Raw genomic sequence first — 10,008 nt, forward strand, 5'->3', positions numbered from 1 at the left:
ACGCACCGTGACGGCCGATTGGACATTTACTGATGGAGATGATCGATTGAGATCAATGATCAGGATTCAGAGATAATTGGATTTCTGAAGCAGTCATGGCTACAGACACCTCTGAGATGGGAAAAACAGGCCCAAACCTATTTGTGACCAGGTCACAGCGCTCCCTGGTGATTGAGCACGAGACTATTTAAGCTCAGGTGTTTTAACACCTGTGTCGGCTTCACGTTACCCAGGTTTCAGTGAGCGAACACCTCCGTACCGCTGGTGCTTAGATTGGTCCCTCTGAGCAAGCGGGAAGTGGTCACAAACTTGAGTCATAGAAGACATTTGCTGTGTTAGAAACATGAAGACAGGACCTGGTCCTGAAGCTGAACCAGAACTAGACCCTGGTGACTGCTGTTCAGGTTCTGGATCAGGGTCAGAAATAATTCCACCTTGTGGAGCCATGACCTCATCCCTGGATGAGAGTCTGAACTCGGTCTGGTCTTTCAGCCTCCGTCTGGCCTGAGCTGCTACCACAGAGACCATCAGGGACCCGTTGACCTGGCTCAGGGTCTGATAACAGACCCAGGACCACAAGGACTGGATCGCTGAGCGGATTTTCATCACAACCACACGAAGTGATGGGATAAACTAGAAACCAGTTCAGACTGAGAGAGAGAGAGAAAGCAGGTGACTGCATGGGGCGATCAAGACCTCTCTCTCTAGCTCTGGTTGGTTGGCACCTCCTCCCCCTCCTCCGCCTCCTCCTTCTCTTCATCTCACTCTCGCACACCCGCACACTCACATCGTCTCTCACCTCTCCTCTCCTTATAAGGCCAGGCTCCACCCCCGCCGTGATGTCGTCAGCAGCAAGGAGGAAGACCCGTGGGGTTTTTGGGTTTTGGCGTCCAGTCCTGTGGGGCCGCAGGGCTGAGAGTTTCTCCTCCGCTCCTCATCCCTCCATCCAGGCCCACCTCCTCTCTCCTCCTCTCTTTGGGGAAAAGAAAAAAGACACTTTGCTTGATTCGCCGTCCGGACCTGGCTGTTCTCCCCCTCGTTTTCTCATCCTCTGAGGATTTTATTTCTCTTTTCCTGTTTCCTCCTCCTCCGGCCTTTTTTTCTGTCACTGATGATCAAGAATAAAAAAAAACCTTCTTAAAAACTTGCAGACTGGATTTTTTTCTGTCCTGAAAAGTTGAATTAAATCTGCAAATCAGACAAAAAGTTCTGCAGAATTTTAAACTCCTCATTTTTCTTCATCCTCGCCGCCTTGTTTTATACCTCGACGTGCGGGTGAAGAAAATGTCGCCCGTTCAGAAGCCTCGCTCCGTCCTGTAGATCACATTTTTTCTGCTGGACTTTTTCTTCTTCTTCTTCTTGTTTTTGTTTTTGTGGCTGAGCTGCAGCAGCGCCGCTCACAGCGTCCGGGCCCCTGAGATGTTTGGGATCCAGGACAACCTGCCCCGTGGGGCCACGGCCAACATGAAGGAGGAGCCACTCGCCGTTCGCTCCTGGATGCACTCGGCCGGTGTGGTGGACGCCAACACGGCTGCTCAGAGGTAAACTGCCTGCCACCCCGTAGGGACTCTGGGAGCTGTAGTGCCAACGGTCCCACAGCAGCTTTATTTCACTCCAAAGAGAAAAAATCTGCAGCTCAGAGGAAAGATTTTAATTTTAAATCTTCAGCAGAAAAAAACTCAAATTATTAATTTGGCGGAGGGGAAAAAAAAGATTATTTAGATGTTTTTGAAGGTCAGACAGATTAAAAATAAGATGTTAAAATGTTTCTGAAGTTTAGGAATATTCCTGCAGCTCACAGACAAACAGGGAAAATGTTTTGTAAATGTGAGTTATTTAAAGTGAATTAAAACAGTGAGGAAACACTTATCAAAAATCATCCAAATAATTCTTATTTGACCTTTAAATTTTTAGAGTTTGACTCAAAGACTTTTCCTTATGTTTGTTTCCCAAAGTGAAACGTTTCTCTGAGCCGAGGAGCAGCTCGTTTTATTTTTACTCAGACTGACTTCATGTTTCTCGGGATGGCGTCGAGGGTTTGGGGTTAAAGCGCTGCGTGTAATAAATGAGGCACGGGTCGGCGGCGGCGGCGGTCTGAGCTCGCCCTGCAGCTGAGCATCACAGTTTGTCATCGTTAGCAGCTTCAGCCGTCGGATCTGTTTCTGCATTAGAACCATGGAAAAACCACAAAGTTTTTTCAGGATGATCCACAAAAATCATTTCACGCTGAGAAAATAAACATTAATGTTCAAAAATAGTCAGAACAAAAAGAACTAAATTCATCTGAACATCTGCAGGAAATTCACTTAAATAATTTTAAACATGAAACAAAAACTTAGAAATATTTTAAAATTCTCAGCACAAACTCTTTTCTCTCGTCAGATTTCCTGAGACGATGGTTTTAGTACATGATGACATAAACTACAAATTCAAGTTTATTCTCATCAAAAACATTTCTAACATATTGTAACTTTTAAGATTTCAGATTAAAAGCATGAGTTGTTTCTGTGAAAGCGTGTTTGTCTCTTTGCCGCCGCCCTGGTTTAACGCTGCAAGATATTCCGATGATGTTTGCGGTCGAGGTCAAAGCTGCAGTTTGACTTCTTCACATGAATATTAATAAAACGAGCATGTGATTCACAGTTTGTGTGAATCTGATTTTCTCTCTTTAACATGTTGCTAAATGCCTGAAGCTGCGTTTATGTGATTGTTTAAAGTTGTGCAGCATGTTTGGTGAATATTTTTATCCTCACACATTTATGAATAAATTGGATCATGTAGGTTTTCCTGCAGCAAAATCCTCCGTTTGATTTTAGCAGAAATATTTCACCTGATTTATTATGATTAAACTCATGAAATGTGAATTTTTCTTTCTTTTAGTGCAGAGCTTGTTTTTCCACAGTTACCTTCTCGCTGTGAAACAAGGAAAACCTTCTGGATGTTTCATCCGTGAGAAGCTTTTTAAAGTCGACTAAAACGTGTTTATTTATATTAAACAAATTTTACTGCAGTAATAATAATGTACTGCTGTATTATTACTGCAGTATAATGTGTAATTGGTCAGAAGTGCGTGTGCTGAGACTGAGCGTGTGTGATGATTGTTCAGACTTTGATGCCGGTGGATGTGTGATGTGTTTCTCGGCCTGACGACTGCGTGAAGCTGCGATTAATCACGTCTGACCTGCGTTTTTCTTCAGCGAGTCCTAATCTGAGCTCTGACCTTGTTCAGCTTCAGGAAGTTTTCCTGGATTTAAAGCACTTTGTGTATTTTACTGTAATACGCTGTTTTTCAGCACATGAACCAGACTTAAAATATTTTACTGTGACAGAGACACACTGTAGAAAACTGTAATCCTGCTGAAATAACAGAGCAGGAAGCTCTGTGATGACTGCAATAATAAACCTGACCTCGTCCCCCGTGTCCTGCATCTCTTATGTTTCTGTCCATCTCTTTGCTTTTAGTGGGGTGGGATTAGCTCGCGCTCACTTTGAGAAGCAGCCGCCGTCCAACCTGAGGAAGTCCAATTTCTTCCACTTCGTGCTGGCTCTGTACGATCGCCAGGGTCAGCCCGTTGAGATCGAACGCACTGCCTACGTCGACTTTGTGGAAAAGGAGAAGGTGAGACACAGAGGGACGCGGGGAGGACCTGGGACATAAAACAAACACACTGCACAGTGTGCAAAGACAGAAATCAAAGACACTCATTCTTATAACGGAGAACAGAGACCAAATCTGAACTTTAGAGACTCTGTCGCAGCCCGACAGGAAGGAGACCCTCTGCCAGACGCCGTAATGCTGCCACTGCCGTTCAGGCTGAACTCAAGCACAGCGAAACAGTAGTGCTGATTTTATCAGCATCGCACACGTGGCTTTTATTTGAACATCACTTCATATTTTTTACATTTAAATAAAAATGCAGATTTATCTGGACAGCTGAGACCGTCAGCTCCACATCCCGAGCTCAAGCTTCATTTATCGTAAACTGATACCACAGCTCCAGCACCGTAACGAGTCCACAGCAGTATAATGGACAACAGCACCTGTGACAGGTGTGTTTGGCAGTAGTGTGCACAGTAAACACGATAAAATGCAGTTTGCGTCATTTTAATGCAGCAGTTTTTCCCTCTGACAGTCACGTCTGTGCCGAAGGTTGATTCATATTCATCAGCCCAACAGCTTCGGCTCAGTGCAGACAGACCAGTGTGAATGTGGCCCCGAGTCACCAAACAGGGAAAATGAAGCCCCAAATAGAGCTGATAGGTGTGTTTAGTTTTACGGTCGATTTCTAAAAGTTTGGGTGATTTCTAAACGCAGGGGCTGACGCTTCATTTCAGCATCAAGCAAACAACGTGTGGTTAGAATAATCAGTAATTGTATACTGTTATTGTATATTTTACACATGTTGGTATGGGATATTGTATTTGTTTTAAATGTTATATACCTATGTGGTATGTGACTTTTGTTGCCATGATGCCAGGTCTCTCTTGGAAATGAGATTTTAAATCTCAATGAGATTTTTACCTGAATAAATAAAGGACTAATAAAAAATAAAAGTAAATCAGTTTAAGGACTTGGTTAAATATTCCCCTCTGTTTATGCAGCAGGTTCAGCCATCTCAGACGTGTGCGCTGGTGTAAGGGTTGAAATATATGGACTCACCAGTTACACACCAGCGCGCTCTAATCCGCTAAAACATGCAGAACTTCTGCTTGGTCACATCAGGTGGTAAAACCAAATGCACCCACGCCTCAGTTTGTTTCCTGACTTTGTTTCAGGAGCCGACGGGAGAGAAGACCAACAACGGGATCCACTACAAGCTGCAGCTGCTCTACAGTAACGGTGGGTGCGCTTGTTTTAATGAGCAGCACAGCCTCGTCTCTGCTTGCTCACGCTGACCCTGACTGTTGGTTTGTGTGCAGGAGTGAGGACGGAGCAGGACCTGTACGTCCGCCTCATCGACTCCATGACCAAACAGGTGAGATTACTGATCATCAGCATGTGCACCGAGAGGATCAATAACAGCAACGGCAGTGATTATTGGTTGGATCTGATTAATGAAGCTCCAGCAGAAAAATCAGACGTTGCACAATAAGAGCGTCTTTTTCTTCCTGCTGCAGTCTGAAGTGTCAGACGGAGTTTCAGGCTGACTTCTTTCAGATAGACATCTCCTCCTCCTCATCCTCATCCTCGTCCTCCTCCTCCTCCTCCTCGTCCTCCTCCTCCTCGTCCTCGTCCTCCTCGTCCTCTTCCTCCTCCTTCTCCTACTCCTCTTCCTCCTCCTAGATATAGTTCAGGTTTTTCTCAAACAGGACTCTGAGCCACTGAAGTCAAACCCAGACTGAAAACCTTTAAACACAGAGTTTATTGTTCTCACGTTGCTCACGTTTGTTTGACGGTTCGACGTTAAAACTAGCGCCAGAGAATCGGAGCACTGATGGCACTCGGTCTGCCGCTGTGTTGAGTTTATTAGAGATTGATCTGATGTTGTGTCACAGCTTGTTTGCATTTGTCTCTGAGTGTCAATAAATCAGCTGTTAAAGATTCGTACTAGCGCGCCACTTCCAGAGTAAAGGAGTGATCGAAGAGACTGAGGAGCCATTCACCTCTGAGCAGTTTCCTCATCGTCTGAAACGATGGCGGGAACATGGCAAGCACGTGTCTGTCAGCTCTGTGTGGTCACGCTCGCCTGCTCCTTTCCGATCAGGCTCATCCTGACTGGTTGGAAAAGATGGACGCTGTTACGTACACTGTCGGTTTCTGTATTTCGTGTAAAGCCAGGCTCAAAGCTGAGGCCAGACGGGGGCACCGAGGATCGTTTGTGGTCTGTAGGAGGTGCTGATGGGCATGGTCCCTGTGTGATAGAGAAGCGCTCCGTCAGCAGCCGGGTCTCTCAGTTTTGACTCTAATGAAAAGCAGCAGCAGCGTTTGAATCCAACAGCTCATTCAATTAGCGCACTTTAACAAGCGAGCCGTCAGCCAGCGCTCGCCGTGACAGAGAGGCGTTTCATGCTCTTGGTTCCAGCTGTTTCATGTGAATATCTGTGGGCTGCAGCTGTAATGAAACATTCAGAGGATCAAATGTTTGTGTCCCGCTCCTCTCTTACTCAGGCTAATCGCTAATAATGAGCTCTAATTGAGACGAATGAAACCGGCTTTAATGGAGCTGTTTCTGCTGCAGGCCAGTGGGCGGCGCCTGGATGAAGCGTAACAGGTGATCTTCACCTTACCTGTTTGTGTGTGTGTGTGCAGGCAATCATCTATGAAGGCCAGGACAAAAACCCTGAGATGTGCCGAGTTCTGCTGACGCACGAGATCATGTGCAGGTAAGGCCGCGAAACACCGACCAGATCTGAGTAGTTCTTTTTCTCTGCTTCAAATAAAAGTCCTGATGTTTGAGAGCGGTATCCTCATGTCCACGGTGACTCGTGCCCTGATGGAGCCTGTTCCCTGCATACAGAGTTGGCCTGTGCAGGTGTCTCACCTGAGCTGTCTGAAAGAAATACGAGGCTCTGCAGTGACTGATGGGTCTGCTTTCATTTCTGTCTCTCTGTGTGTGTGTGTGTCAGCCGCTGCTGTGATAAGAAGAGCTGCGGAAACAGGAACGAGACGCCGTCAGACCCCGTCATCATCGACAGGTAACAGATACGAAGCATCACGCACTCATATACACCTGTCAGACTGTTTGTGCGCTCGCTTTAACATTGAGCACGCAAACAAACATGCAGCAGAAACAAGCAGATGCAAGAAAGACGAATAGACACTGATGACATGCGGCGCATCCCTGTCAGGCTTGTTACGTACGTTTAAAGGTTGTCTTCTGCCCGAGCGGCAGATTCTCGATCAGTCATCAGAGAGCACCCTCCGAGTCAGGAGCAGACACAGGAGGAGCTGCAGGTTGAATAGTGCCCCCCTGCATGAAGGTTATTAGCAGGATGTGATGAAAGACGTCAGCTGGTCTGCTACGTTCAGGTGAGTCTGTTCATCCACCTGCCGGTTTCATATCTGGATGAAGAGGCGGTTTGGTGCCACACAAAGTGAGAAACAGCAGACTGGTTGGATTTGTTTATTGGTCAGTTACCTTTGTCAGTCTCAGGTTAGCATACCTGTAGTGACGTCACAACAGCACAGTATGAATGAAGTATGTTGTAACAAATGTGTCACACAGTAAGGTTCATGCTGGCGTTCCTCAGGGTTCCGTGCTAGGTCCAGTCATGTCTCCATGTGGCAGATGGCCCCGCCCCTCCCTGAGCCTGGTTCTGCTGGAGGTTCCTTCCTGTTAAAGGGGAGTTTTTCCTTCCCACTGTCGCCAAAGTGCTTGCTCATTGTTGTTGGGGCTTTACCTCGCAGTGTAAAGCACCCTGAGGTGACTGTTGGTGCCACATCAATAAAAGTGAACCAAGCTGTGACACGAACCTGCTGATTATGTGCGGTGGGAGCGTGATTCACGCCGAGTAGCTCTGTGAATTTAAGGGCTAATGAAAGGTGAACATTAAATGCAGCTCAGCTTTAAATCATTCAAACAGGATAACACGTAGAGCTACTGGGCTGATGTGGTTGAGGCTGCGCCTCCTCTTCATCCTCCTCTCAGATTCCTCCCCCTCCCCTGCTTCCTGGCCTCCCATGAGGAATCATACGCTATGCTCTTCTCTTTTCACCTCCCCCTCCTCTTCCTCCTTCTCCTCAGCTCTTGTCCTCCTCCTGAGTATTAATCTCAATCCTTCCTCCCCCTCTCCCTTCTCTGAGGCTGTGGACGGAGGAGGGGGGAGTATGGATGGAGGGATGGAGGGATGGATGTGACTGCAGCCGCTCTTTGAAAAGAGAAGTGGTGATTTTTACAGCAGCTCTTTTTTCTCCTTCTGCCAGCTGAAATGCATGATGGGAAGGTCTCCTGTGTTTTTGGCGGCGTCCAGTGAACAGGAAACATGTCAGGGTCAGACTGCAGAGAGAGCACAAACACTGCGATTCGTTCGCTCTCACTTCAAGAAAACTCAGAGCAACACAACAGCATTTCATTTTTTCTCCTTCACTCCAGAACCCACCGCTGATTTCTGTGAGCATGTCCACCTGCTCTAAGGCACAAACATCTGCTTTTTAGGTTATTTTTGTTTTGTTTGTGTTGTTGAAAAAAAAACCTAAATGTAAAAGCTGAAAGCTTTAAAGATAAGTGTTAATTTACAAGGTGCATAAACAGAGCACAAAAGTGCAAGAAAGGAACATCAAAAATAAACTGGGAGGATTCAGAAAAGAGAAATGCACCAAAAAACTGACAGGTGAACGGAGTGAGCACAGGGTGGGCCGTCACAAAGGAAAGGAAGACAAAGACAGGAAGTAAAGCCAGCAGACACGCAGTCAGAAGATTCATAAAATAAAAGCAGGATGCAGCCATGGGTTTAAAATCTTTGAACACTCACAAATTTTTACATTTAACTTCACGATTGTTTTTGTGGCTCATTAATTTATTCAAGTACATTTTCTAACCTTTAATCTGTTCCTTTCATTTCCATCTTCCATTTTTAAGCAAACATTTAAAAATATATATAAAAAATATCCTGAATGCATTCACTCATAATTATGGATCATACTGCTTTTAGTTTATTAGGACTCTGCATACAGGACAGAAGCTGGACAGTAATAATGATAATACTACTACTACTAATAATAATAATAATAAAACATATGCAGGAATTTTACAGTTGCTTTGTTTAACGTGTTCTTTCTGCCACTTTGAAATCTGAAACACCAACTGTAATTCCTTCTTCACTCGTAAATGTGCACACAGAAATGCTGTATAAAATAAAGCTGATATAAAACAAAAAAACACTCTTCACTGTGACATGTCAATAAATGAGAACTTGTTATTAAATATGTCTCATTTTTATATAAAACCGCACATTTCAGTAAACTTGTAATATAAAAGAGACAATGACGGATGACGTGAGTCAGCTTTTTATTGCTGTCGGTGAACACAGCCATCGGTGCAGGATACCTGTCAGTGTCACGTTTAGCCGTTAGCTTTCAGACATGTGAACAGTGCCGCATCATCTGCAAACACGACAACCGTCTGACAGGATGCAGCTTCCTCCTGCTTTCTGCATGCAGCAATTCACATTTTTACTTCTGCGATCATCACTTAGTTTTGGATCTCTGAGTGAAGTCCAATAATCCAGACCTGAATGACAGAGAACCTGCACGAACATCTCCCCTCCCAGATGTTTTTGTTTCCTCCTCTGAAAGCGTAGTTTCAGATCAGTGACCTGATTTCTTCCTACAGTTCCTCCGTCAGGCATCCTGTGGCGTTCCCGTCGGCAAGCCATTACTCTATGCAGGTTATTTCTCCTCACGGCCTCCAAAGGGGCCCAGCCCACAGGCTGAACCTCGTCTGGCTCTTTGTTCTGAGTGAAGAGCTTTGGAGGGTCACCGATGATGGGACGATCCCCCTCTGAGCGCCGACTGTGAGAACATTTTAATGCGATGATCTTCAGTCACGTTCACATCTTTAAAAAGCTTGCCGTCGATCTGTCTGCCTGTTTGTAGCTGCTGCTGATGGTGGTGATGGAACTAGCTCTCATCTTTACACGCTCTCGCTCTGAATACCTGATGTGAGAAATTTTTGGGGGGGGTACAATCTCCTGTCTGTGAGGGTCTCTGGTGTCTGCAGCGTGGGATTATGGGAGGACGATGGGCTGTCAATCATTTAGCGGGCGTAGGTGTGATTTCCCTCTCATGCTGCAGGTTGGTTTTGGATGGAATCTCATTACTGGCCGTGTTTCAGGGTGACTGACAGCAGAATAATGTTTGGGCCCCAAGAGGGCCGCGGCCGGCTAAATGTTAAATGTATGAATGCATGGGAGTCAATGGAGAGATGAAGTGTAGCTGAATATTTTATTCTTCCTGGGAAACAGTCACGGAGTGGAGAATGTGACCCTGAACACACCATCTGCTGCTATTTCGCTGCCGAACACGCCGTTCACAGGAAGCGCAAATATGGCTGACTGGCAGAGTCAACT

General features: G+C 45.7%; 1 protein-coding gene across 6 annotated transcripts in view; it reads left to right on the plus strand.

The window, feature by feature from the left end:
- The first annotated feature begins 1,419 nt into the window (after positions 1 to 1,419).
- Positions 1,420 to 10,008, plus strand: part of ebf3a (EBF transcription factor 3a) — a 64,785-nt gene continuing 56,196 nt past the window's right edge. For all 6 annotated transcript variants that reach the window (XM_031747259.2, XM_031747265.2, XM_031747263.2 and 3 more), the window contains exons 1-6: positions 1,420 to 1,541; positions 3,463 to 3,619; positions 4,777 to 4,840; positions 4,921 to 4,976; positions 6,251 to 6,324; positions 6,568 to 6,636. In XM_031747259.2, coding sequence (XP_031603119.1) covers positions 1,420 to 1,541; positions 3,463 to 3,619; positions 4,777 to 4,840; positions 4,921 to 4,976; positions 6,251 to 6,324; positions 6,568 to 6,636 — 542 coding nt within the window. The remainder of the gene's footprint in view (positions 1,542 to 3,462; positions 3,620 to 4,776; positions 4,841 to 4,920; positions 4,977 to 6,250; positions 6,325 to 6,567; positions 6,637 to 10,008) is intronic.

This window comes from Oreochromis aureus, linkage group 8, assembly GCF_013358895.1.
Source record: "Oreochromis aureus strain Israel breed Guangdong linkage group 8, ZZ_aureus, whole genome shotgun sequence".
Taxonomy (NCBI): Eukaryota; Metazoa; Chordata; class Actinopteri; order Cichliformes; family Cichlidae; genus Oreochromis; species Oreochromis aureus.